This window comes from Gorilla gorilla, chromosome 23 (genome assembly GCF_029281585.2).
Source record: "Gorilla gorilla gorilla isolate KB3781 chromosome 23, NHGRI_mGorGor1-v2.1_pri, whole genome shotgun sequence".
Classification (NCBI taxonomy): Eukaryota; Metazoa; Chordata; class Mammalia; order Primates; family Hominidae; genus Gorilla; species Gorilla gorilla.
This window is the reverse complement of record NC_086018.1, coordinates 17,561,589-17,589,125: the sequence shown is the minus strand read 5'-3', so window position 1 is coordinate 17,589,125 and position 27,537 is coordinate 17,561,589. Positions and strand designations below refer to the sequence as shown.

At 62.7% G+C, this 27,537-nt stretch overlaps 2 protein-coding genes across 10 annotated transcripts; one reads left to right on the top strand and one right to left on the bottom strand.

Annotated features, from left to right (window-relative positions):
• Positions 1–41: 41 nt before the first annotated feature.
• CCDC188 (coiled-coil domain containing 188) lies at positions 42–9,226 on the top strand. 6 transcript variants are annotated; one of them, XM_019018670.4, is made up of 11 exons: positions 42–231; positions 2,983–3,167; positions 4,122–4,171; positions 4,874–5,150; positions 5,337–5,444; positions 5,528–5,632; positions 5,723–5,856; positions 5,940–5,999; positions 6,130–6,194; positions 6,362–6,419; positions 6,806–9,226. In XM_019018670.4, exons 4-11 carry the CDS (start codon positions 4,937–4,939, stop codon positions 7,178–7,180), a joined length of 1,119 nt encoding a protein of 372 aa, XP_018874215.2. In that variant the 5' UTR covers positions 42–231; positions 2,983–3,167; positions 4,122–4,171; positions 4,874–4,936; the 3' UTR covers positions 7,181–9,226. The 6 variants fall into 6 exon arrangements, with proteins under 6 accessions (XP_018874215.2, XP_063560955.1, XP_055230972.1 ...); XM_055374997.2 differs by lacking the exon at positions 42–231 and adding an exon at positions 626–711; XM_063704885.1 differs by having other exon boundaries at positions 5,337–5,632; positions 5,800–5,856.
• On the bottom strand, positions 7,600–24,399 carry ZDHHC8 (zDHHC palmitoyltransferase 8). Of its 4 annotated transcripts, none has more exons than XR_008675122.2 (12): positions 23,556–24,399; positions 16,279–16,400; positions 15,959–16,116; positions 15,702–15,874; positions 15,377–15,479; positions 14,886–14,977; positions 14,581–14,722; positions 14,256–14,376; positions 14,063–14,172; positions 11,839–12,839; positions 8,317–8,584; positions 7,600–7,963 (listed from the first exon to the last, which is right to left on the bottom strand). XR_008675122.2 is itself a non-coding variant. In XM_055374996.2 (12 exons), exons 1-11 carry the CDS (start codon positions 24,158–24,160, stop codon positions 8,374–8,376), a joined length of 2,838 nt encoding a protein of 945 aa, XP_055230971.1. In that variant the 5' UTR covers positions 24,161–24,399; the 3' UTR covers positions 7,600–7,963; positions 8,363–8,373. The 4 variants fall into 4 exon arrangements, 3 of the variants coding, with proteins under 3 accessions (XP_055230971.1, XP_030861343.2, XP_030861344.2); XM_055374996.2 differs by having other exon boundaries at positions 8,363–8,584; XM_031005483.3 differs by having other exon boundaries at positions 7,600–8,584.
• Positions 24,400–27,537: the final 3,138 nt, after the last annotated feature.

Here is a 27,537-nt window from a genome sequence, read left to right as displayed (position 1 = left end):
CCAGGGAGGCGCTGCCTGGCAACGGGGCCATGGCCCCCCCAGCACGCTGCGCTGGACACACTTTCCGCCCTCGAGGCCGGGAGTTCCGGCTTCCAGCCAGTGCCCCCGCCGCAGCCGCACCCTGTCCTGCACGACATCCCCGAGCCTGGACCTGAGGCGAACCCCCACGCCCACCTCAATCCAGGACACCGCTTGGCAGGGCGCTTGGCCTTTGTTAGCATATATGACCCCGTGAGTGGGGGACCCCAGGGCTGGGGATCCAGGGCCCTGTCTCTCCAAGAATCTCCCACCTTTTCGGGCTCAGGGCAATTGGCAAGGACCACAGGGAGGGGTGAGAGGGGCTGGGGGAGGAGGGGCTCTATGACTGACTGACAGAGCAGCAGTATCCTTCTCCCGGCACAGGCGGGGAGAGGGGCGGGGGCGTCAGGGAGCTTGGGGTTTCCAGGCCAAAGAGGATGGTGCCCAGGGGCGAGGGTGATGGGAGAACACTGGGCCATCCAGGGTGTCCCGGGCGCCCCCTCAGGGCCGCTGGGGAATCTCATCCAGGCCTGGGCACCTACAGTGGGACCTAAGGACCCCGCCCTGCTGTTCGCCCAGGAAGCCAGTGTTGTCTTCCTTATTACAGGAGCCACCTGTCTCTGTGAAGACCTCTCACTCCTCAGCATCCTGGCCCCTGTGGGGCACTTAGCAGGCTGGGGACACACAGAGCAGGTGCAGCCCCCACCCCACTCATTCAGGGACACAGAGAGCAGGGTGCAGCTCCCGCCCCACTCACTCAAGGACACAGAGAGCAGAGGGCAGCCCCCACCCCACGCAGGGACACAGAGAGCAGAGGGCAGCCCCCACCCCACGCAGGGACACAGAGAGCAGAGGGCAGCCCCCACCCCACGCAGGGACACAGAGAGCAGGAGGCAGCCCCCCGCCCCACTCACTCAGGGATGCAGAGAGCAGGGGGCAGCCCCCATCCCACTCAGAGATGCAGAGAGCAGGGGGCAGCCCCCATCCCACTCAGAGATGCAGAGAGCAGGGGGCAGCCCCTGCCCCACTCACTCAGGGACACAGAGAGCAGGGTGCAGCCCCCGCCCCACTCACTCAGAAACGCAGAGAGCAGGGTGCAGCCCCTGCCCCATTCACTCAGGGACACAGAGAGCAGGGTGCAACCCCCTCCCCTGCTGCTCAGGGCCTCCTCCACCCCACCCCAGGACCACCTTGCCTCAGGGCTCCTCCAAGAGGCCTTCCTTAGCCCCCATCCCAAGTTGCCCCATGGGGTTTCGCAGCTCAGCACATCCTGAAACCCATGACATTCCGGCAAAGAATGAACAGGGCAGAGGCCAAGGGAGGGTCCTGGAGGCTACCACCACCCTCTGGCAGCTAAACAACCTCCAGCAGCCAGGGCCAGGTGTCCAGCCGCCTCTGCTGGGGAGGCCCCACGTGGCACTGAGAACAGGAGAGAGGTCATCTGCAGAGAAGATATTTCGAGACACTTCTTGAGGTGGAGAGTGGAGGCTGACGTAGCAGGACAGCCTGGCAGGAAGAAGGCAAGCAGCTGGCAAGCAGTGGCCTCGTCACTGGTGTGAGGAGACGAGTACTGCGAACAAGCATGGCAGGACAGCAGTGGGAGCTGGTACTGTCCCCACTCCAGACCGCAGCCCTGCAGCCCGAGATGCCGCCTGGAGGCAGGAGGCCTCCCTTCCAAGACCTGGCTGTCTGGCTTCCTCAAGTTAACAAGGAAAGAGGAGTGCCCGGCAGCTCTGCCTGTCTTCCCTGTAAACAGGGATTGAAAAGAAAGAAAAGCCAGACATTTGAGCATTGAGTCTCATGTGAAGCTCCAGGACTAAACAAACAAAAAAGAACCGCAAGAGAGAAAATGCAGAAAGCAAAAGATTCGCCTCCCCCCAAAGCCACTTTATCCCTAAGAGCAGAACAGAATTCTCTGGAACAAGAAGAGGGGAGCTCAGGGAACAATGGAAATGTCTTGGAAATGAAAAACAGGACTGCTAAAATCCAAAACCAATTTTTTATTTTTATTTATTTATTTTAAAACAGAGTCCGGCTCTGTCACCCAGGCTGGAGTGCAGTGGCTTGATCTCGGCTCACTGCAACCTCCGCCTTCCAGGTTCAAGCCAGTCTCCTGCCTCAGCCTCCCGAGTAGCTGGAATTACATCCGCACACCACCATGTCCAGCAAATTTTTGTATTTTTAGTAGAGACGGGGTTTCACCATGTTGGCTAGGCTGGTCTGGAACTCCTGACCTCAAGTGATCTGCCTGCCTTGGCCTCCCAAAGTGCTGCGACTACAGGCGTGAGCCACTACGTCCGGCCCCAAAACCAATTTTTTAAAAAGCAGAGAGAAAGTGTTTGTGTTTGGGTTCAGGGAAGTCTATCTACAAGCAAAGGTAGAAAGAAGGACTCACAGGATCAATTCAAAAGGCCCAACATTTGACTGACAGGAGTTCCAGAACAAGCAGGAAACGAGAAGAAATGTTATCAAAGAAATGCCCCGTCTCAAGGCAGAATGTGCTCACCAAGTGCCCAGCATGGTGAGGAAGGAAAGACCCACAGTTGGTGTGACCCCCAGAGGCGCAGGGATCAGAGGGGACCCTGCAGGCTTCCGGGGAGAAGGCTGGCAGCCTGGCCAGCTCTCACCACCAAGGACCAAGACCGGCCTTCCAGTCCTGTGGGAAAACGCCCTCGGCCCCAATTCTCTCCCCAGCCTGAAGTCCAGCAGGTGTGAGGTCAGGGTAAGACGCTTCTAGGCTTGTGAGGCCTCTCAATGTCTCCTCCCACATCACAGTACACTCCAAAACTCAGTGGCAAAACCACCATGACAGCCCGGGGCTCAATGGTACATGGCCGGCAACTTGGCTACCGTATGGGCCGGTTCTCTGGGGGCCTCGCTGGGCTTGTCCACCCATCTTTAGGCAGCTGGGGACGGGCTGGGACGACAGAAGCCTCTCCTGACCCATGGCCTCTCATCCTGCAGCCCAGCCCAGGCCTCCTGCAGGGAGGACAGTCCCCAGAGCCAAGCAAGAGAGGTCCAGGCCCAGCGCACAAGTGTCGTGCCAACCTCTGCCCACAGCAGCTTAGGAGCAGCCCATTGGCCAAGTGCATCCGAGGCCGGCCCAGAGCCCAGAGGTGGAGACCAGGACCCGCCTCTTGATGTAGGAGGTGAAGTCACCTTGCAGGGGGGCCAGGACACCGGGAGAGGAGGGAACGGGGCTCTTCCTACCATATGAGGACTTCTCCGAGCCAGCTTTCTGAGGGTTAACTGACGGCTGAGGGGTTCAAGAAGGAGGACACGGACACAGGGACTCAGGGGCAGTGAGGGGCAGCAGGGCCGATGGTGTGAGGAGCACCAGGGAGCAGGAGGGAACGGGCCTGGGGCGTGAATCTGGCCCTACTGTCGGATGAGTGCTCTTCTGCCACCCAAATCCGGTCCAACCGGTAACAGCGTGGCCTTCGGCAAGTGACTAAAGGGCTTCCTGCCTCAGCTTTCCCACCCATAAATAGAGGATAACAGGCCAGGTGCGGTGGCTCACGCCTGTAATCCCAGCACTTTGGGAGGCTGAGATGGGTGGATCACGAGGTCAGGAGATTGAGACCATCCTGGCTAACACGGTGAAACCCCGTCTCTACTAAAAATACAAAAAAATTAGCCGGGCGCGGTGACAGGCGCCTGTAGTCCCAGCTACTCGGGAGGCTGAGGCAGGAGAATGGTGTGAACCTGGGAGGCGGAGCTTGCAGTGAGCCGAGATTGCGCCACTGCACTCCAGCCTGGGCGACAGAGCAAGACTCCGTCTCAAAAAAAAAAAAAAAAAAAAACAGAGGATAACAATGGCATGTACTGGATCTGGCATAAAGTAAATATTCAATACATAGCTAGAAAAGAATGTTTTAAAACCTCAGAGATATATTAGGTGAAAAGCAAAGCTGGGCTACAGGATGACCTCTTCCATGTGAACCAGGGGCAGGGGACGGCAGCCCACCTCTAGGAGCTTAAAGAGGAAGCTCCTGGCTGCAGGGACAGGAGATAAAGATGGGAAAGGCTTGGACACCGTTTTTATTGTTTGATACTTTTTGAATTCACACTGTGAGTGTGTGTATTATCTGTTTTATAACTAGGCTGGGTGCAGTGGCTCACATCCGTAATCCCAACACTTTCAGATATTGAGGTAAGAGGATCGCTTGAGGCCAGGAGTTTGTGACCAGCCTGGGCAACATAGCAAGACCCCTATCTCTACAAAAAATTTAAAAATTAGCCGGGCATGGTTGCACACATCTGTAGTCCTAGCTACTTGGGAGGCTGAGGTGGGAGGATTGCCTGAGCCCAGGAGTTGGAGGCTGCAATGAGACACCTTGTGCCACTGCACTCCAGCCTGGGTGACAGAGCAAGACCCCTTCCCATAAAAAGAAAGAAAGAAAGAAAACTCGCATGGCGGGTCAGTGGGTCAGAGGCAGTGAGGTCATCAGGTGGGGCAGCTTCAGGACCAGGTGGGAGGGGCCCATTGTGACCTCCCTGGCTGCACCCAGGCCTTTGTGACTGTTGCCTGGGGCAGCCCCCTCAGTAAGAGGGTGGCAGGTTGGGCCAGGCCAGAGCCTGGACCTGGGATCAGGAAGGGGTTGCAGGGAGGGATGGAGGGGCTGAAAACCCTGGGCCCCTGCGGCCACCCCCACCCCCAGTGTCCCCCAGCCCCAGCCTCCAGCAGCCATGGAGGAGGCCTGGACCAGCCCTGCCAGGGATTTGTAGGGTGGCCCTGCCTGGGCCCCATCTCCTCTGCTCACTCAGTGCAGTCCCAGAGACCTTTCCCAGTCCCAGGGGCAGGGGGCAGTGGGCCCACGGTGGAGGGCGAGGCTCCCGGGCTCTTTCTGTCCAGCCAGGAGCAGAGAGCAAGAGACACTGAAGGGCCGAGACAAGGAGACCTGGAGGCAGGGCTTGGATGGGGCTGGCCCCTGCACCCAGGGTCGAACCAGGGGGCTCCCAGGCAGGGGGGATCCATTGGCTCAGGGCCCAGACCCTGCCCATGCCCACCCGTGTCGCGGGAGGGAGGGGCCCTGGCCCCGCCCAGGGCAGCCCTGTCCCAGCTTCAGTGCGGGCTGCTGGGCTCTGCACAACAGTCCTTCCTGCAGCTGGAGCAGGAGAACCACAGCCTGGTGAGCACCCCACCCACCGCCCCAGCCCCAGCCCCAGCCCCAGCCCCACCCACCGCCTGGTACCCCTGCCCCAGCCCCAGCCCCACCCACCACCTGGCGCCCCTGCCCCTGCCCTAGCCCCAGCCCCAGCCCCAGCCCCAGGAGCGGCCATGACAGGCAGCCCCCTCTCTCTGCCCCCCATCCCAGAAAAGGCAGAACCAGGACCTTCGGGAGCAGCTGGGGGCCCTCCTGGGGCCGGGGCAGCAGTTCCTGCCCCTGTGTCCCGAACACTCAAGCTGCACTGCTCTGGCCTGGGTAAGTACAGGGCCCAGGGACCCCATGCAGCCAACGCCCCTCTAGCCCACAGTCTTAGGGCTGATCTGGGCGCTCTCCCACAGCCCCCCGACCCGGCTGTCACGCAGCCCTTGGGGAACAGGGCACCTCTGCAGCTGCTGCGGCGGGAGCTGTGCCAGGGGCAAGAGGCTTTTGTGCAGCAGTCCCAGGTGGGCCTGGGGGAGGGGCTGTGGGGGGAGGAAGCTTCGTATAGCACTCCAGGTGGGCCTGGGGGGTTCACTGGGGAGGTCTTCGTGCAGCAGGCCAGTGGGCCCGGCGGGGAGGTACCGGCCAGCCTGCTGATGCTGCCCAAGCCCACCCTGGGCCCCACCCTCAGAACGAGCTGCAGCAGATCCGCCTGTGCTTTGAGAGGAAGAAGATGGTCATCACAGAGGTGCCCGCCTGGCTGAGGGGGAGGGGTGCTGGGGGCCCACCCAGTGGGTCCTGCTCCTCAGGCGTGACCCCACCTCCCCCTAGGTGTGGGACAGTGTGGCTGAGATGCACATGGCCCTGAACAACCAGGCCACCGGGCTCCTGGTAGGTCCCCACAGGGCAGCACCCAGAAGGATGGGGCCGGGCGGGCGAGAGGCCACGGGGGGCCGGGCGGGCGAGAGGCCACGGAGGGCGGGGCGAGGGGCCTGCTGTGCTTACCTCCTCTGGCCCCCAGAACCTCAAGAAGGACATCCGGGGCGTGCTGGACCAGATGGAGGACATCCAGCTGGAGATTCTCAGGTAACACGGGGGCAGGGGCCGGGCCGGCTGAGCAGGGTCTCGGAAGGTGTCCTGGTCAGGACAGGGCAGACCCATCCTTGACCCCCCACCTCCACAGCACCGAGCCAGGGGGTGGGTGCCAGGCTGGGGGTGGAGGGCATGGGGTCCTGACAGTGAGGCCCCCGCAGGGAGCGGGCCCAGTGCCGCACTCGAGCCAGGAAGGAGAAGCAGATGGCAAGCATGTCGGTGAGCCCCCCACGCCCCACTCTGGGTCTGGAGACCAGCCCCCCACCCAGGGCCCTGCTTGGGCGAGAGGGAGAAATGGGCTCCGGGAGGGCAGGTCCAGGGCGGGGGGCATCTGAAAAGTGGCTGCAGGAGCCTGTCCACGAGGAAGGGGCCAGGGCTGCGGTGCGGGGATCCCTGTCTGAGGAGGGTTTCCCAAAGCCAGGGATCCCTGCCCTCAGCCTGGACACTCGGGGTGGGCTCTGATCCAGCCCCTCCCCAACAGAAAGGGAGGCCAAAGCTGGGAAGCTCCAAGGGCCTGGCAGGCCAGCTCTGGTAGGTGACTGCACGGCAGAGCCCAGCCCCCAGGCCCCCCGCGCGCCCCTGCCCCTGACCACCGCCGCCCGCAGGCTGCTGACCCTGAGGCTGCTGCTGGGCGCCCTGCTGGTCTGGACCGCTGCCTACGTGTACGTGGTGAACCCCACACCTTTCGAGGGGCTGGTGCCGCCCCTGCTGAGCCGTGCCACCATCTGGAAGCTCCGGGCCCTGCTGGACCCCTTCCTGCGCCTCGAAGTGGATGGCTTCCTGCCCTTCTAGGCCAGAGGCCCAGCGGCCCCAGCAAGGAGGCCAGGCGACCAGCACTGCCCCGGATGCCCAGTGGCCGTGCCAGCCCCCTGCACATTGGCACCACTGTGCACCATCCCTACCAGAAGCTACAGAGAAGGGTGGAGGTGGGGTCTGTCCTGAGGGCTGGGCCTGTGGCTGGACATAGAGTCATGACATAAGTGGCCGGTGAGCATGTCTCTGTGGAAATTGGGGGAGGGATGCCCAGGCGATCCTGCAGCGAGGGTCCCTCAGGGTGGAGACCCCAGCTCAGGGCCGGCTTCCCACCCCACACCCTACCTGCCCTCCAGAAGGCAGCCCCTCTGCACGGGGCTCTGACCCCCCAAGGCGTCTTAGGAGGGTCTCCACTGAAAGGCAACAGCAGTAAGGACTGGGGGGTCCTCAGGTCTTGCCCCCTGGGCCAGGCCCTCCCAGGGACCTCAGAGGTCAGGTTTTCAGCGCTCAACCTGCTGATCCACTGACCTCATGCCCCTCATGCAACTCCCCTCCCTTCCTGGCCACCACCCTCCCTGCCCAGGTCCTGTCACCTCCCCAACCCAGGGCCCTGTCCGGTCCAGGGGACCACATTGGTAGACAGAGCTGATCAACACCAAAAATTTTATTTGGGGAATTAATTAGCAGGGGTACCCTTAAGAACAATAGAGAATGGTTTTGTGGCTTTCTCATCCCCAAATGGGAGATGTAGAGCCACAGCCCAGGGTGGACCCAGGGACAGGGACCCTGTGACGGAGAAGGGCTGGCCGGAGTGCCACCCTGCCGCAGGCCGTACCACTGCTGGAGGACACAGGGCTTGGGCCTCAGGCCCTCTGAGATCCCGCCGGCATCGTCTCTGGGTGCAGGCAGCCCCAGTGGGGCCCAGGCGGAGCTGGCCACGACCACAGGACCTTGGTGGCAGGCAGGGGCCAATGGCTCACCAGGCTGGTGGCTCCAGGAAGTTAAGGCATCTGTTCATGTGTCAGGGGAAGGGCAGGAGGAGTGCAGAGACCTTCAGGGGCAACCTGAGACTCCCCCCACCCAGCCCAACCCACGGAGGCCTGGGCTCCCCGAGGAGGAAGTGGCTTAGTCTAAAGTGCTTGGTTGGGTAGGGAGGCTGGGCAAAGGTCGTGCCGGTCCCCACAGCTCTGGGACTGACTCCCTGTGGGGTGCTGGACCCCCTGCAGCAGGTGGGGGACTCCCTGAGGTCATGTGGACACAGGGTCTCAGGCCCTGGCAGGCTGGGAGTCTGTCAAGCTGTGGCTGGTGGAGCAGAGAGCCCAGCCCACCCCCAGCCCTGCCCCAGGGTCCACTGCAGTCTGACCTCCTGGGTCCCCAGCTGGGCTGTCCTGGGCCCCAGAGCCGCCTACTTGTCATCCTGCTAGGGCCCCGAGAGGCTGGGGAAAAGACTGGAGGCAGCCAAGTGCAGGCGGCACATGGCCCCGCGTGGGGGTGCCCCGGCGGCCTGGCTCCAGGGGGCCCGCAGTGGTGGGCGGTCCTCCGGGCGGCCAAGGTGGCACAGGTGCAGCCCAGGAGGCACCCAAGGCTGGCCACGCCGCCCCCATCCACGGGTGCAGGTGCCAATCCGCCCCCTGCGGGCCGCGGCGTCCGTGAGAGAGAAGCAGAAAGGTGGAGGTCAGCTTCGGGGCCCTACAGCCTGCACACCTCCCACGCTGGGACAGCCCCAGCCCAGGATGTCTCAGCCCTGAACAGCTGTGCATCCCTCACACTCCCTCAGCCCTGCCCCTGGCAATGTGGCAGGCAGGAGAGTTCCAGCAGGTTCAGCGGCCCCCACAGGGCCCTGAGCCAGCAGGTGGCCCCTATGCACCCCCATTTCATCTCCCCAAGCTCTCGGGTTCCTGGGATCCCCTGTGGGTAGCGGCAGACCCAAATCTTTCCCCCAAACACCCTGTCACTGCCAGAACTGATGCAGACCCAAGGCGAGAGACCCTCACACTTCCCAGCCACAGACCATCGGCCGCCCCCTCCTCCCAAGCCTCTGACTCAGCCCAAGTCGGCAGAAATGCCCCTGAGGAACCCACCGACCCCTGCACACCAGACAGCAGCCACCCCCTCTTCTGAGGCCTGGCCCCTGCCCTCCCCTAACTCGGGATCCTGCAGCAATAGCGCTGGCCTTGCCCAAGGAAAGAATCAAAATAACTCTTTTTCTTTTTTTTAATAAAATTATAGATATATAGATGTAGATATAAAAACATAAAACAGACACAACGCAAGCAGACGCTGTCATGTGCTTACTCTCAGGTCCCTGACACCAAGGGAAGCACTGACCCCTCCCCAGTGTGCTTTCCCACGGCGCGAGCACCACAGCCAGGCCGGGGCTGCGGACGTGGCATGCCTTGGGGCGGGGTTCTCCAGTTTGGCAGGGAGGGCCTGAGGGCTGGGGAGGGGGCTCTGGGTGTCACCAGCCCCCTGTGGCAGCATCACCCCCGTGCCTGCTCCCGCCTGCCCCCCGTCGCCTCCCACAAGAGCATAAAGCAAAGGTTAAGGCTTTGATGAAAGGGACAGCGGCGGCCGGAGCACTGACACATCAGACACGGCGCGGCAGCACAGCACACAGACACGGGACACATGGAGCCGGGCCCCCGGCCACAGCTGGCTGGCTGGCCGTCTGTCCACCTATCCACCACCACCCAGAGCAGGCCAGGGCAGAAGCATCGGCCTTGCCAAGCTACAAGCTTCCAGCGGGGTCCGTGAAAGGCAACGCGTTAGTTAGGAGTAGCCTGGCGGGGGACACTCGGTCCGGGAGCCCACAGGCTGTGTCAGAAGGACGGTGGGGGCCCTGGGTGCCTCTGTCCATCTCTGGGACCCGTCCGTAAGGGGACCGTTGGGGGCTGGCCTGGCGGTGATCTGGGGTGCTGGGTGATGGCAGTGGGCCAAGCCTGGCTGAGAGAGGGTGCCCCAAAGAGGCTGACTGGGCCCCCTCACTGCCCCAGCCATGGGACAGGCCCAGACACAGACCAGCCCAGTGGCCCTTGTCCCAGTGAGCCGACTTCCCCATGGGCAGATGAGTGGACAGGCAGGCAGAGCGCTTGGGGCAAGCTGTGGAGGCGTGGCACTCTCTCCCGCCGATGGGTCCACACCAGGCTGGGGTGGCCTCGGGTCCCTGGGGCAGAGAAGTTGGTGGGGAGGGGGGGTGCGCTGCGGGGTCCTGGTCCCCGTGGCACCATGGCGGATGTGTGGCAGTCAGTCCTCACACCGAGATCTCGTACGTGGTCCCACCCACGCCGGACACCTTCTTAACCAGCGTGTGCCGTGTAGGGCTGGCAGAGGGCCCTGGGGGGCCGGTGGCAGGTCCCAGCCGGGCCAGGCCGGGGGACTGCCCATTAAGCTTACTTGGGGGAGTCTTCAGCTGAGGGTGGTCCCTGCATCAAAACAAGCACATACACACATGCACACGGTGAACACACGAACACGGGGACAGAGGACGGAGGAGGCAGCAAGACAGAGACGACGCGGACATGGACTAGTGCAGCCGTGTTGTGGGGCCCCGTGCAGTCCCTGCCCTCTGGGTTTGGAGGGTTCACCTGGAAAGCAGGTGAGGGATGCAGAGCCTGCCTGGGGAGCGGCTGTGCTGTCACAGGACAGACAGATGTCGTCAGAACTGCCACCACCCTCCCGAGTCCCTAGGTCCCTCCTAGCCAGCACTGGCCACAGAGAGCATGGGGCAGCCAGGTGGGCACTGAATGGAGCCCCTGCCGTGCCCTGCACTGGGAGCCCAGCCACTCTGCCTGGCCTCATTCCTGCTCTCAGGAAAACGAGGGGCTGCCCTCCTGCCCACCAGCACTGACCAACAGCAGCTGTATCTTTGCTGCTTAAACCTTCTTGAGGCGAGAGCCCTTTGTCCCAGGGCTGCGATCCCTGCCTGGCTGCAATGCTGCCCACTTCTAGGTCTCGTGCTCCCCATTCATCACACCCAATGGCAGCCTCCTCCCCAACTCCACAAAAGCTGAACAGGTCCCACCCTGTGGGGTAGAGGAGACCCGCTCAGGGCTGGACTGCTGTGCCCTCAGCCCCTTTCTGGCCAAGTGGCCTGGGCTGGGCTGGGCTCTCCCTCTGGGGCTGCATCTGCCGCCGGGAAACAACTGCGCCTGTGCTTGAGGTTTCCAGGCCCGGACAGGGCGACAGATGCCGTGAGGACACCATGCGTCCGCGGCGTGGGTCCTGGCCCCAGCAGGTGTGCAGCTCTCCTACCTGGACCTGGGCCTGTGAGCCAGCTGACCCCGCTTTCTCAGTCACCAACCTGCCGGGTGCCTGGAGCCAGCCTGCTTTCTCCAGTCCTCGGCTTCCCCACCTACGAGCAGGGAAGCCCCTGCTTCCTAGAACTATGTCCTACATGGAGGGCCAGGGCCCGGCCACCCAGGGTGGCACATTCTGCTGCGAGGTGATGTCCTCAGCCCCAGCCTCCTAGAGATGCAGCCAAGCAGGCCCAGGGAGAGTCCTGGGTGGACAGGGCCACTGTGACCCAGGAAGCCAGAGCCACAGCCTAAAGGAGGCCCAGGCTGCCACATGATACTGGCCCCAAAGAGAAAGCCCCATGGCCTCCCACATGCTGGGTCTGTGCCAGCTCTAGAAGAACAAGTCGTCGGGCTCAGGACACAAATTATCATACCCTGTCCCCAGAGCGTGCCCAGGACATCCTCAGAGCTGGGCCACACGGGCTAGCCAAGGCCTTCAAGGCAGGGTGAGGCGCATCCTCCCGGTCCCATCCCCAGAGAAAAACTCAGGCCCCTGGGATGACCTATGAGTGCCCAGCCAAGAGGGGCCCTGGAGACGGCTGGACAGCTGCCCTGTGCCAGGAAGCCCACCCGCACCTCCCGGCACCCACCTCTGCACGGTCAGCGAGGGCGGTGGCTCTGGGAGGTCCGTGTGGATGAAGGCGACAGCTTTGGGGCCCGCGTAGGATGGTGAGTGGGGAGTGCCGGGCGGGGAGGGCAGGCCCTGGCGTGCGGGTGACCTGTGTGAGCCACTGCTGGGCCGGGGCCCCGGGGCGTTGCTGCTGGCCTGATCAGCCTGCAGGGAGGAGGACGACGTCCGCGGTGCACGGCTCACGGAGCTGGACAGCGAGGACAGTGACGTCTGCAGGGCAGGGTTGCGGGCGCCGCCGAAGCCGGGCCCGGCCACAAGGTCGTCTCTGGAGCCATAGCGCAGTGCGGGACCTCGGGGGCCCTCGGACAGCACACTGGCCTGCTGCAGGCTGTAGGAGCTGGGAGCGTCATAGACGCCTGAGTCGCCGAAGAGTGAGTCGGCCTGGGAGCGCAGCAGGCGCTCACGCTCCTCCCTGTCCTTGCGCTCCTGGATGGATGCCATGATGGTCCTGGACAGGTTGTCGTAGCGCACAGGCGAGGGCTCCCGGGGGCGGGGGCCCAGCACGGGGCTGAAGCTGCGGGGTAGGGGCCGTGGCGGGTCGCCCGTTGCCCCAGGATGCAGGTAGGGTGAGTGGTATCCGGCCACACCAACTGCTGGGTGGGCAGGGCAGGCGTGGCCACCAGGCGAGCCAGGATTGAGCAGGCTGTCATAGGACAGGCTGCCGTTGCGGTTGGGCAGTGCATGGGGGGCAAAAATGCTACGGTGGGGCGTGGGGGGCCCACCCTCAGAGCGCAGGGGCTGCAGGGCCACGTGATCCCCGCCCCGCCGGCTCGAGGCCTTGAGGCTCAGGGAGCGCAAAGCGCCCGAGAAGGCATCAGAGGCGCTGAGCGGTGGGGATGGCGGGTAGGCTGCGTGCAGGCCCCCTGGCCCATAGTCAGGGAGGTCCAGGCTCGGCTCGGACACAAAGTCCAGGCTACGGATGCTGTCGTCCCCCAGGGTCAGGGAATCAGGGCCTGGAACCTGTAGGGAGAAGGCATTCTCACCACTGCCCACCTGCCACCCCGCCTGCAGCCGCCAGTCAGCACCCACGGGGGCCACACATGGCACCGCGGCCTCAGGAACTGGGCCTCAAGGAGCCATAAGAGCCACACAGTGACCCATGGCCCTGTCCCTGAGCATCCACGGCTGAGGGGCAGGGGCTCTGCAACAGGAGGGAGGCCACAGCTGGCTATTGCAGACACCTGGGGCTCTGCCCTTGGAGCCATGCAGCCCCAGGGACCCACCGCTCAGGGCAGCCAGAGGGAGGAGGAGCCTCGTCTAGCCCCTGTGACGGGCACGTGGGCATGGGCTTGGGCTTGGGCTTGGGACAAGAGCCTCAGGAACCACAAAGCCAGAAGTGGATCAGGGCAAATGTGGGCTCAATGCACTTGGCCAACCAGACCCAATCCCCCACTGGACCCAGGAGTCCCAGGAAGATGACATACCCAAAGCCCTCATCTCCAAACAGGGATGCCTCCTCCTGCGAGGCACGGCCCCTACATGCCTGCAGACTCAGACCCTTGGCCAAGGAGGCTCAGACTCACTGCTTCACCCAGTGACTCTCTCCAGGAAACACATCAATCCTGAGGGGAGAGGTCCCCGGGGATGGGGCTGGTCTGGGTGCACAGGGCCCAGTCACAGGCCTGCCTCTCAGGGTGGCCCAGAAGGAGGGACGGCGCCCTGGGACTGTTCGGTGTTCCTGATCACTGCACAGACCGCCCCGCACTGCCCACCATTCCAGTGACCACAGAGCACTCATGCAACTCGGAAGAGAAATGTGCTTTCTCAAGCACGTCTCAAATTCTTCCAAAGTCTTCCCGTGGGCCTTACAGAGTGACTAATGGTGGAATTCCAGGCATCCTGGTACACAGTGCTCCTGGGGGCAGCCGCCCACCTGGCCTAGGGCAATGCTGGCCAAGGGACAGACGCCAAGCCTGGATGGCCCACGCCAGCCCCTCCCAGGACACCCTGCTCCCCTCTGTGGGTCCCAGCTCTGGGTGCACACAGACAGGGTCCTACGAGTCACACAAGGCCCTTGGTGACCCAGGCAGAGCCCTAAGGGGCGTGGCCTCAGGGGATGTGGCCTCTGCTGGAGAGATGGGGCTCTGGAGGTGGGGCCTTCACGGGGTGAAGGCTGTGGGGAGAGCTCCTGGAGGCGGGCCTGGGGGACAAGGCCTGCCAGGGGGCAGGCTAGGCCTCCTTACCTGCTCGCCTGGTCCACAGAAGGGCACCTTGGGACCCGTGGGGAAAGCCGGCCTAAACTTGTACATGGCAGGTGTTGGGGGGCTGGTCCTCTGCACTGACAGGGCACTCTCTGGGGATGCAGACCACCGTCAGACTGAGGTCAGAGGGGGGTCAACCCATATCCCTCCCTAGGTGTGGCTGCCCCAACCTCACCAGCACTGCCTGGGCGCGGCGTCTGCAGGTCACTGCTGAACGTGCCAGCCTCTATCTTGGGGGGCAGTGGCGGCCCCAAGTCCAGTGGCTTCTCATCCAGCCGGTCCAGGCTGCCCTTGGACTGGGAGGGAGTGGGGTCAGTGGTGTGTGGGGCTTGGATGAGGGGCAGGGCTTCACTAGGGATTCAGCCTGGGACCTAGCCCCCTTCCCAGAATCTGTCTACGGCTCTGTCTGCCCCATCCACCTCTTCTAGGCCCCCACCAACCTGCCTGTTTCCCCATCCACGGGCCTGACTGCCAGCCCATCCCTAAGCCCAGGCGCCCACCTTGCTACGGCCCAGGCCAGCCTTCAGCCCGTTGTCACTAAGCTTGACCTTGAGCGGTGCAGCTCGGTCCAGGAGTTCAGGCCTAAGGAAAGGCGGCTTCAAACTCACCGCGAGCGGCAGCCGGGGTGGCTCCACCACGTACCTGCACCAGGGCACAGGGGTCAGTAGCCAGCCCACCTGCCACAAACACACAAGGGCAGGGCTGGCCATACCTGGCAAGAGCCAAAACGGACCAAGAGGGTCTAAGGCTGCCCGCCCCACACCCAGCAGAGGCCCCCCTCCACCCTGCCCAGGCCGGGCCTCACCGGGGCGCCAGGGGGCTACACAGCACGTGCTCCACATTTCCACAGCAGCCTCGGGTGAAAGGGTTCACACCCCCGCGGAACTTCCCAGTCACCTGTGGATGCAGGACCCTCAGCCAGCCTGGCCTCCCAAGGTCCAGGCCAGGGTGGGCAGGGGGCTGGGCAAGGGAGCTGGGGTTCCTTAGAAGCTGATACTTGTGAGAAGTGGCTTGGGTGGGATCAGCCCAGGGCTGCCCCTCACATAGGTTACCCAGCCTGTCCTTGCAGGGAGCTGTGGGATTTCTGGGTCACTGGTGGCCACAGTGTCCACAGGCAGGATGTGCGCAGGGGACGGGGCAGGCGTGGCCCCACGTGGGGTTCTCGGGGTTGGAGCCTCGTCTCAACACAGCTGCACAAGCTACCTCAGGCAAGGGTGCCCCAGCCCCCACCCTGTCCCCATGCAGCCCCAACTCTCTCGGCCCTTTGGGGCCACCCATCCCCCATGGAGTCTGCACCTGCTCGTTGGTGGTGCGCCCCCGAGTGACCAGCACCACATGGAAGCCAGTGAGGCCAATGACAGGGATGAAGAAGAGGCCGGCCACACACATGACAGCCATGCTAGCCCGTTAAGGCCAACGGTGCAGGCCAGGACACCGCAGACCCCATCGCAGCAGCACAGAGCAGGCGCCTGTGGACAAACCCCCTCCCAACCTAGGGACGGCCACCTGCCCATTGGGGATCCCTGGGCAGGAACCAAGCCTTCTGAGGCTCAATCTCCCTGATGAACGTGTTCCCGGTTCACATCGCCTCTGCAATGAGGCCCACAGGAACCAAGGATACGTGATGGTGGTGTGCGCGGCTCCCAGCCCCTCAGCGTGGTTCAGCACGTAGACCAGGCCGAAGGCCACGACGCCCACCATGTGTGCACTGAGTGACAGCAGGAACAGGAAGAAGTAGCGATAGTTTCGACGCCCGATGCAGTTGTTGACCCAGGGGCAGTGGTGGTCAAAGTCCTGGGCGGGAGCAGTGCATCAGGGCACATGGCAGGCAGGGATGTGGCACAGGGCTGGGGGAGCGCGGGGCAGCAGGGCGGTCACCTCTACACAGTTGTCACAGACGCTGCAGTGGGAGCAGCGCGGCGGGCGGTAGAAGTGGCACGTGGCGCACCACTTCATGCGGACCTGGATACCTCGCACATCCACGTTCTTGTACAGCGGAGCCCGGAAGTCGTCCTCCTTGTCCTCATCCTCATCCGCTACAGACCAGGAGCCAGGCAGTGAGCAGGAAGTTGACTTTCCTGGCAGGTGAATCCCTCCCCCAAGTCCAGCCCACCCACCAGGAATCCCTAAGGCTGTCTCAAGTTAGCCACTCACACTCTAGTGAAAGTGAGAGGAGCTGCCGCAGCACAGGGCCCTACCTCGGGGGAAAACACCAGGGTCCATGAAAGTGGCCATGCTGAAGTTGGCCAGGACAAAGAGGAAGATGATGCCATTGTAGACGGGAACAGCTGGGGACACAGCTCGCGTCAACCACGGGCACCTGCAGTAGACAGTGGGGGCAGAGAGTAGAGTCTGGGGGTGCAGAGGGGATGCAGGGGCAGAGCTATGTGGTGCGGCAGGCTGGGCCTGCAAGGTCACCCTCAGAGCTCAGAGGCAGTGGGGAGGCTGCCACAGCCCTGCCAAGAAACCTCAGCCACATCGCTCCTTCGAGTAACGGACAGAGGCTGTGCGTGTCAGTACAGCATGTGGGCTACCCGTGCCCTGACCCGGCAACCTCTCAGGGCAGCCGTCTCAGAGAGGCCCACAGACCTAAGGTCACCCCATTCCAGCGACCTAGGCTCCATGACTGGGGCGGGGTGGGGGGCGGGGGCGGTACACAAGCTGGAGGTGGGAGCCCCAGATGGAAAATGCGCCATGATGCCTCATCCAGGCCTGTCCCTGGCCCAGTGGGGCCTCTCACCAGGCAGATTCTGGGGTGTGGGGAGCCCCAGTCCTTGGTCAGTAAGTGCATGGGGCATGTCTCCCCTACTCTTCCCAGTCAGGCACATCCCCATCCAGACAGCCCCTTCTTTTTAGTTTGTCACCTCCCTCCCCAGATGACAAAGTAGAACACTTAGGGACTCTAGAAATGCACAACACCCCCCACCACTTCCCATCTTCCCAGCCATCAGCACTTGGCTCCAAGGCCACCCCCTCTTCCGGGAAGCTTTCCAGGACTCCAGGCTGCCCTCCGCAGCTTCCCTATAAGGTATGCCCTCACACACCTTCCTGAAAGGCGCCTTCCTCAGCCCTTAACGGGCCTGGCCCGAGTCCCCTCCGAAGAGACTTGCCGGTCCTCGGGCCACATGGCCTGCAGCGGGTTCCTAAATCCACCCACTCAGCTTCCAAGAAGCCCCTCTGGCCTCAGGCTCCTTGTCTCTCCCCTGCGCACCCTGAGACAGCTGCTGTGACAAGCAGCAGGGACAGGAACACAGGGGTTTGCGTCCCTCCCTGCACCCAGGCCCTCTGCATAGTCAGGGGGGCTAGTGGGGATCCCCCACAGCAGCCCTGACCTCTGTGGCCACTAGCAGTGGATGGGGCCCACGCGCTGCCTACCACTCCAGCGCACGTGGCCACGCTGCTGCACCCACGCCCGCCTGGCCAAGAGCCAGCCTCGCCGCCCCGGCAACCACCTCCACGGCAGCAGAGCTTCACTATTTTTAGTGGAAAGCAAGAGGCTATTTAAAGACTCCGCTTCCCACGACAGCCATCCTCGGCAGGGCCGGGAGCCCAAGTTACCCTTCCTCTTGTCCAGGGCCCAGCCCGTGGAGGTAGACACCAGGGTGAGGACACAGCTGCGGCCACAGCTCCCTCTGCTGGGAGGGCTCTCCCTGTCCCTGCCCAGTGGCTCAGCCCCCAGGCTTCCTTCCACCCTCCCCAGCCCTGCCTGGCACACAGGCAGCACTCAAACATGTGCCTGGCCTCCAATGCAATGCCATTCAGCAAGGACCACAGGCCCCTAAGGCAGGGTCGGCCCAACAAGATGGGCACAGGCAGGTGAGCAGCCCCCCCAGGGAGAGGCAGGGCCTGTGGAGCTCCCCACGAGCCTTCTGGGGAAGGCTGGCTACATAGTCTGTGCAAAATGAAACTGTGGGCCCCTTATTTAAAAATTACAGAGAATTTCAGGATGTTGACAGCGGAGCATTAAACCAAACGCAGGCCCTCATGGTGCCCGTGGGGCTGGCCTGCTCTGGGAAGGGATGCGGCGAGTGCCATTGGTCAACCCTCAGGCTGCAAGGAGGCAGCCTCTGTCCTCCCAGTGCTGACCTCAGGATGGAAGCCTCGGGGCCCCTCTGCACCTGCGCTGGCTGCCAGCCTGCCTCCTGGCCCTAACGGGGGCCTTGGGGGTGTGTTCGCCCATCAGGCAGGCGGAGCCTGAACCCCATGCTGACTTGAGCTCCCTGCCAGCCCAAGCAGGCGGTACTGCTGTGTCCTCCCTGAGCCTGGACTCCCCCACACCAGGCGGGCTGGACAGCAGCCTTGCAGCCATGGGGCTACTTTGGGAAATCTGCAGTGTGACCGGGTCCCTCCTGCCCAGTGCGGGTACCTGCCACATGCCTGTGAGGGCCCATATGGGCCCTAAGCCAGGGGTTGGGGAGGCTTGTTGTGGGTTCTCTGACTGGGACCTGAGCTGCTGCCCACCCCTCCAGTCCTCCAGAGTGAGGCAACTGTCCTCTCTGTAGTCCCTAAGGTCAGATCCTGCCTAACAGGGACCAGCTCACAGGCCAACCCACCAGGGCCCAGAGCTCTCAGGGCTCAGTGGGAGAGAAGATGAGGAGCACATGCAGGCACGTACAGACACATGTGTGAAGACATGGACACACACACAAACATGCTCCAGGGCACATGTGCATGGGTATGTGTGCACACACACAAATATACAGGCATGTACACACACAAACACACAGACAACCTGTTCTGGTGCACAGAAGGCACACATGCACACATGCAATGTCTGCATACAAAACACATATACATGCATGAACACTTGCATGCAGACATGCACATGTGCACACACTGGCGCACATGCATGAACGCAGACACGCCTGCACATCACTCACCCACCAAGACCTATGTGTGAACACACGTGAACACAGGCATGCATAGACACATGCCTCCTCACACTGCACCCAGCCCTATCCAGCCTCGGCTCGGCTGCCCCTCACTCTGGGCCTCAGACACGGCCCTCCCACTCTCTGGGCTTCCCTTTGCCCCTCTGTGGATAGGGCAAGTGTGAGGACACACAAGCACTCTCAGGGTGCGCAAGAACACGGGAGGACACATGAGGACATGCAAGGATGCATGAGGACACATGGGGACAGGGGAGGCCATGTGTGGATGCTCAGGGACACTCAAAGACACGTATTCCCACAGGCAGGGCCTAGCAGGCAGTAGTCTGGGTCCAGGCTCGGGGAGGCTCCACTCCCACCCAGACCTGATGGTGCACACCAGGCTCGCCTGCCGGAGGGCCAGGCAAAGACAGGCTCTGGGCCTGGGCTGGAGGTGGAGTGTCTGGCCCGCCATGTCCCTCTGAGCCCCTCCTAGCTGGCTCCAGCCAAGCTACGGGTGGAGGGCAGGTCCAGGGGGCCCAGCCCCGAGGTTCCAATCCCTCCTCCAGGGCCACAGGCAGGGACATGCACCACCACCATAGGCCCCACCCGGGCTGAGGCCCCAAGTCCCGCCTGGGCTGGCAGGGAGATACCGCCCAGCAAGGGGGGTGGCTTAGGGGCAGAATGTCCACCACAGCTAAATGTGGAATGGAAAATTTTAACTCAGACGTTTTCATTTAAATCAGGTTCTTCATTAGCACTGTTTGTGTATGAGTGGCACTCGCCCATGGGGCGCCCGGGACCGGCGGGGCAGAAGCTGCTGCGCCCTTGTCAGGCCAGGCCTTTGGGCCTCGAAGTACCTGCACCTACCTGTCCAATCCCTATAGACACCTGGACAGATGGGGAAACTGAGGCTCGGGGGCCAGGAATACCCCAGGCCACATGCGGTGGGTCCCAGCAAGGGGGCTCACACTGACTTTTCACTCCCAGGTTCCCCAGACTCATGAGGTCCCAGTCAGCAGTTCAGTCCCTCTTGGCCCACCAAGGCTAGTCTGGCCCAGGGCCTGTTCTGACTGCTGTCCTGAGCTGGGCCTCCAGGCAAGGAGAGGGCTCAGGACGATCTAGGGACCAGCCACACCATCCCAGATGCCCCAGACAGAGATAAGCCAGCCTAGCTCAGCCCCAGGCACTGGCAGCCTGCCAGGCAGCCCCAGCCCTCGGACACTCACAGAGTCCCTGTCATTCTGCAATGTGGCTCTGGAGGGAAGTCAGGGCAGGGTCGGGAGCCCGGCCTAGGGGTCTTCGAACCCTCTGCCAGCAGCTGACCCAGCCTAGCATTATACCATGGTATAAAGGGCTTCTGAAGCCCACGGGGATACAAAACCCCCAGAAACATAGGAAGGGGCCGGGAGCAGTGATCACACATGTAATCCCAGCACTTTGGGAGGCTAAGGCTGGCAGATCACCTGAGCTCAGGAGAATAGCCTGGGCAACATAGCGAGACCCCATCTCTACTAAAAAAACAAAAAAACAAAAAATAAATAAATTAGCCAGGTGTGAGGGTGCCCACCTGTCATCCCAGGTACTCAGGAGGCTGAGGTGGGATGATCACTTGAGCCCAGGAGGTCGAGACTGCAGTGAGCCGAGGTAGCACCACTGCACTCTGGCCTGGGTGACAGAGTGAGACCCTGTCTCAAACAAACAAACAACAACAAAATCCTAGGAAGGCTTCCTGAAGGAAGAGGGCCTCGGCGAAACTGCCCTGCTGTATGTGCCCCATCCTGAGAGGGTGCTCTTCACAACTGGGCATCCTTCCATGCCCAGACCCTCCTAGAGAGATGTGTGAATGTCCTGCTGGTCCCAAGACCCTTGGCGATCTGGCTGAGGGAGGGGTCCCTGGTTCTCAGGCCTCCAGCTCCCCACACCACATGACACCCAGAACTCCTGCCCACCTGGTGCATGGGTGAAGCCACCCCACCGGCAGCAACTCATGTTTACTGAGTGCAGAGAGGGGGCTGGGGCCACTCACTGTCTGGTAACGTCCGAGGAGCAAACAGTGAAGTCGGGAACCCTGTATAGGCACTAAGGGCAGGGATTCGGGGCACAAGAGCAACCTGCTCCCCTTCCTGTGTGCCTGGACCAGATACAGGGCAGGAGGTGGGGCAACGGGTAGACAAGTGGCCTGCCCCAAGAAGGGGGCTGCCTGGACCCCTGCCTACCCAGAATCAGCACAGCTGCTATGGGTGGCATCAATGGGCCAGCCGACCCAACAGAACCCCTTCTCAGGAACTGAGCAGTCTCGGAGGAGTTCAGCAGAGCCGGTGCGGGTCAGGGAAGAGGCCAGGATCACTGACAGCCATTCAGCCCAGGGGTGTGGCCTCACCTGCCCTGAGGGGGCAAGCAGGGCTTCTTAGCCTTGCTAGGTGGCCACTGCACATTAAACCCAGGTGAGCACCCAGGCCACCATCCTGCTACAGGGACACATGGCATCTTCTCCCAGGAGCAGGGCCAGCAGAGGTCAGCATAGGCCAGGTGTAGGGTTGGGTGCGGGCATGGCCCGCACTGCCCCAGGAAGGAACCCCATACCTCAAGACTGCTGGTGTTGCTGAAACCAGAACCCCAGAACAGAGGAGGAGAAACTGGTGCTCAGCAGAGTGGGAGCCACCCAAGCACTCCATGCCTACGGCTGGGTCAGGTTCACAGTCAGAGTCACGTAAAGGGCCCTCTGACATCACGCGTGAGGGAACCAGCAGCTGCAGCCACCACACAGCCAGGCTGCAGACGCGGCGCCAGGAACAGAGGAGCCCTCCAAGGAGGACAGGAGATGGGGGGTGTGTGGGGTTGATTTTAATTTCTTAGCATATTTTTTTTTCTGTATTTCACAAGTTCCCCATAAAGAACATACTTTTTTTTTTTTTTTTTTTTGAGACAGAGTCTTGCTCTGTCACCCAGGCTGGAGTGCAGTGGTGCGATTTCAGCTCACTGCAACCTCCGCCTTACGGGTTCAAGTGATTTTCCTGCTTCAGTCTCCTGTGTAGCTGGGATTACAGGTGCCCACCACCACGCCTGGCTAGTTTTTGTACTTTTAGTGGAGACGGGGTTTCGCCATGTTGGCCAGGCTGGTCTCAAACTCCTGACCTCAGGTGATCTGCCCACCTTGGTTGGCCTCCCAAAGTGCTGGGATTACAGGCGTGAGCCACCGCGCCCGGCCCACACATTACTTTTAAAGTCATGAGAAAGGACACTGAATTGCATGGACCGAGTAAGGAACCAAGCCAGACCCCCCGCCCAAGGACAGAGGCCCTGGGGACCAGCACTGGGCTGGGCCCACCCCTCCAGAAGCCTTGGTGGGATGTGTCCCCCCCAGGCCAGGCTCCCCAGGCTGCCCCCCACCCACCTCTCTCTGCCCCACACCAGCAGCAACTAAGTGACAAGAACACACTGGCTTGCCCGAGCCAGAAATAAGCCCGTCCACACAGGCCTTTTTTAAACATGCTCTTGGCAGCCTGCGGTGCCTACCCAGCCCCAGCCTGCAGGTAACTCTCTCGCCTCCACGGGCACCCGATTCAGCCTTGCCATGCACGTGGGGACCCCCCAAACTCTTGCAAAGGTGATGAGCGCCAGGCAGCCCCTACGTGCCCCTCTCCAGGCTCACATGCTCAGGGGTGGCCCCACCTTGGAACAAGTGGCCATCGTTCATGCCACCTGGGCTATGTGTCAACCCCAGATTGGTGGAAGTGGGGTGGGTGGCTGAAGATCTGTGCAACCGAAGCCTGGAGCCCCCAACCCTCCTTGTGCCTGAAGGAGCCCTGGGGTGACCCCACAGCCACAGAGGGAGGCTGTGCTGTCCGCATGCCTCTCTGGTCCTAAGCCAGCCTGTATCTTGGGTGAAGAAGTTGAGGCTGGAGGGGCCCAGCGTCCTGCAGGCGCCGGCTCTCACTCCCAGAAACAGGACCTCAAGGGTACTGGTGTGCACCATGGCCAGCCCACGGAGGTGATGTGCTAACATCGGGCCCTGGGTGTGGCCTGGCCTGGGCCCTCCAGCTGTGATGACCACTGAGTCTTCCTGAGAAGGAGGCCAAGGGCCAGGCCCGGGTCACCAGTGGCTGTGGGGCAGGCATGTGGCAACGAGGCCAGGCCACACCTACGTGGGAACAACTTGACTCTGGCCCGGGGCGGGCAGCCAGGAGGAGACCCGAGAGGCACCCACGGCCACCTGCAGAGAAGACTCATGGTTGTGGGTGGCCCACGTCCCCTCGGGGGTCCCATGGGGAGGGAAGGGCTGCAGCCACACCCTGGGCAGCCCGGCCTCCTCCCCTGCCAGGGCCCAGCGCTCCCCGCCAGGGCCTGCCTGGACACTCCCGAGGTGCCCAGCCCGCACTGGTGTCCCCACACAAGGGACTCACCCCGGTGCCCGGGACGCCCGCACACGGCTTCAACTCCCCCAGCCCCAGCGCGGGGAGAGGGACTGCCATCGCCTGCAGCCGGCGCCCCGCCCGCCCACTACCCGGGGCCCCGCCAGCCCCCGCGACCGCTGTCCCCGTGCCCGGGCTGTGCGGGCCCTGCCCATCGCTGCCCGCGTGCCCCCAGACGCGGCGCCGACTCACGTGAACACGAAGAAGAGGGTGCTGGAGCCGACCAGCAGCGCGGCGGCCGTGGCCACCGGGATGTACTTGGCGGGTTTGAGGCGCGTCCCGGGGCTGCGGGGCATCCTGGGCGCCGCGCCGCCGCATCCCTCCCCGGGGCCGGGCGGGCGGGGCCGGCCGGGGTCGGGCCGGGGTCGGGCGGGCGGGCTGGACGCGGCGCAGGACCCGCGGCGGCGGCGGCGGCGGCGGAGGAAATCCCACCCCACGGGCGGCGGCGGCGGCGGCGGCGCGCTGATGTCAGCGCGCCCCTTAAGGTGGACCGGGCGCTGGGGGCCGCGGCGGGGCGGGACGGGGCGGGGCGAGTCGATGGGGCCCGGGGACCGCCACCGGTTCGCGGGACCCTCGGAGGGGGCAGGACCCCGCGGCCTCGGGGACCCCAGCCCGGCGGGCGCCCGCGGCTCTCGGGGACCGGGCACCCACGCACCCCTGCGGCCCGGCTGGTGGGCACCACGGCGAAGGCCAGGCCCCCCTGGTCCCGGGCCGCGGAGGCGTGCAGGTGGCCTCGGGCGCGTCTGTGGGCGCAGCCCTTTCCCTAACGACTCCTCCGGCCTGAAGCCCCTTGGCATTCACGAGGGGGCGCGGGTGTGACACCGCAGCGGCGTCGTGGCTGTTTGCCTTCTGACCGCCTCGCAGCCCTCCCTCGGGCCACTGGCTGGAGGAGCCCGGCCAGCGGGCGCCGGGCCCTCCACGTCCTGGCCCGAGCTGCAGGCTTGAGAGACGGTCGGCTGGAGCCCCCATCCTCCCCGAGGCGGGGCCCTTTGGGAAGCCCGGCGCCCCGGCCCTGCCCGATAGGCCCGGCGCGTCTCCTCCCGCAGGAAATCCCACCCGCCCCGCCGCCGCTTAAGGTGGACCGGGACGGGGCCGACGGCACTGTGGGCGGGGTGGGGCGGGGCCTCGTGTGGGGCGCCCCCCCACACGCCGGCAGAGGAGGCGGTGCCAGCGGGAGACCCTCAGTCAAGCTCCGGAGCGTCCCCAGTGAGGGTCATTGTCCTCGGCCACGCCAACATGTCCCGAGCGTCCCCTGTTCTGAAGCCCAGACCCATTAGACCCCTCCCTAGGTGGAGATCTGTGGGGGGGGCCTCACCCATCGCCCCCAGCCCTGAGTGTCTGCTCCTCTGCAACCAGAACCCCGAGCGGCCCTACCCTGCGGCACAGGCATGAGGCTCCTTGGCCTGGAGGCCCCTGCTCGCCTGGGGAAGCACCCGGCCGCAGCTCCTCAGGGTGGGCAGGCCAGGGTTGTGGCTGTTGGAGGGAGGAACCCAGGACTGGGGCCGGGACCCAGCCCTTAATGCAACTAACTACTGCACAGCAGAAATGGTGATGGCCTTTCTCCCAGGCAGCCGTGGTGGTAGGCTCTGTTCTCAGGGTGCCCTGCTCCAGGAGGCGCAGCCTGGAGTGCTCCCAAGCACTGATGGTAGCTCTGAGGCAGTGGAGGGGTCTCAGGGCACAATGGTGAGCCTAGAGCAGACACCACTGGAGCAGATGGCTCGTTACCTGGGCTCTGCAGTGGCCACAAGTGAGCCTCTCAGTTGGCAACACACCTGCCACCTGGCGCCCATCTCCAGCCTTGCCCTTGCTCCTACCTTCCCCCATGAAGTGCCTCCTCTAGTGGCACATGCCACAGAAGCCCCTCAGGGTCCAGGTCTGACTCCATGCCCATGCTCTGTGCAGGGTGCCAGGACTGTCACCTTCCTCCACCAGCTGAACCCTGGAGTAAACTGCCAAATGCTGACAGTGGGAAGAAGCTGAATCAGGCCTACTTGGTGAGATCCCTTTTCCCTTGAGTTTTTAACACAGCGTTTCACTCTGCCACCCAGGCTGGAGTGCAGTGGTGCAATCATGGCTCACTGAAGCCTCAACCTCCAGGGTTCAAGTGATCCTCCCGCCTCAGCTTCCCAAGTAGCTGGGACCACAGACGTGCACCACCATGCCAGGCTATTTTTTTTATATTTTTTTGTAGAGATAGGGTCTCTCACTATGTTGCCCAAGCTGGCCTTGAACTCCTGGCCTGAAGTGATCCTCCCACGTTTGCCTCCCAAAGTGCTGGGGTGACAGGTGTCAACCATTGCATCTGGCCTTGGGATCCCTTTTCCTTAACACAGAGGCCTGGGCAGAGGGGTCCCAAGTAGTGCAGACCCACTACTGGAGACAGAGAACCAAGCGAGGTTGGCACCGGCCTCCCCCACCAACATGGCTGCCAAGCCCATGGCCTAGTTTCCTCCCCAAGAAGAGCTAAGATCCCAGGGAAAAGGAAAATGAAGCAGAAAGCAGGAGGCTCCCCAGCCTGCAGCCCGGCGGACAGACCTGGGATGGAAGGCTGAACCACACTGCATTCTCACACAGTCCCCAGCACCGGCAGGACCCCATTCTGCTCACCATTGTCTGCCAAAGGGAAGCCAATGGAAACACACTGGGCTGGACGGCTGGCGCGAGTGCCCACATGGGCGTCCTTGTATAGCCTACCCTGTGGTCCCGTGGGGCCAGCACGCGGATGCATTGTCTCCCAGCACAGCTCCCTTCCCGCAGCACCATCGCATCCTGCAGTGTCAACAAACTGCATCCTCAAATGCACCCTGCAACACAGCCCCACCACAGGATGGCACTGTCTCCCAGCCATTCCAAGGGGCCTTCTCACTGCTGGGGACTCTCCCTTGGAGACATTTCTCCCATCCCCAGATGAAGGAAGTCAGCCTGGAATTTTATTGCAACCCCAAATCAAATACAGAATGCTAAACATCCTTTCTGTGCTGGGGGGTGCCTGTCCTAGCCAAGGGCTTCTCTCCTGGAAGCTCCAGCCAGTGCAAGGGGCCCTCCCTTTCACAGACATCAAAGCCTCCAACTGACACCTGTACCCGACCTGGGGCCCCGGGTGTCACCAAGAGTGCAGCACAGCAAGGCATCATCTGCAGTGGACGGCGTCACCCTCCCAACACGAGGACCTCACTCGGCACAGGGCATAGGGCACAGGCTTCACCTCTTCTTGGGTGCAAAGTGCACCACTGTCCCCCTGCCAACCTGCTGGAGGCAAGCAGTCCATGAGCATGAGGGCCACAGCTCACAGAACACAGTCAAGATGCCAGTGAGGAGTCATCAGTTGGGCTTTTTAAAACCTAGAGCAAAGACCATACCTTCAGGGACCATTTCCATAGTTCATTACCAAAGACGTTTCTCTGAACATGTAGGGCACTGGAAACCATGAGGAGTCGGCACAGCCTTCTCTCCTGAGCTGGCCTTTCCCTCTGCAGGGGCCACTCTGCCACAGGGACCCACCAAAGTCAGCCTTGGCTGATGCTAGAGACCATAAAGTGGTTCCCATTTATGTAAAAATAAACAAACCTGAGAGTAGTTGCCTTTGGAAGTACATCCCCCAGAGCAGCAGTCCCCAACCCTTTTGGCACCAAGGATCAGTTTGGTGGAAAACAATTTTTCCATGGACCAGGGGTGGGGGAGTGGTTTCAGGATGAAACTGTCCACCTCAGATCATCAGGCACTAGGTTCTCATAAGGAGTGCACAACCCGGATTCCTCACATGCGTAGTTCACGTTAGCGTTCGCACTCCTATAGGAATCTAATGCCCTGCTTATCTGAGGGGAGGTGCTCAGGTGGTAAAGCTCGCTCGCCCACCACTCACCTCCTGCTGTGTTGCCCGGTTCTTAACAGGCCAGACTTGTACCGGTCGGCAGGCCAGGGATTGGGGACCCCTGCCCCAGAGAGACAAAGGACTGGTGTTTAAACCAGCAGGCAGTCACCAGACAGGACCCAGCACACGGAGGTCAGAGAGAACAGGGCCCAGGCCCAGGTGTAGGGCACGAAAGAGCAAGTGATGGCAGCAGGCAGCCAGCCTCACAGTAAGCACGTCTGGTAGGTGTTCATGACAAACGGTGACAGGGCACGTTATGGCAGTTGGGACCACACACTTCAGATGGTATTTGCAGAGATAATC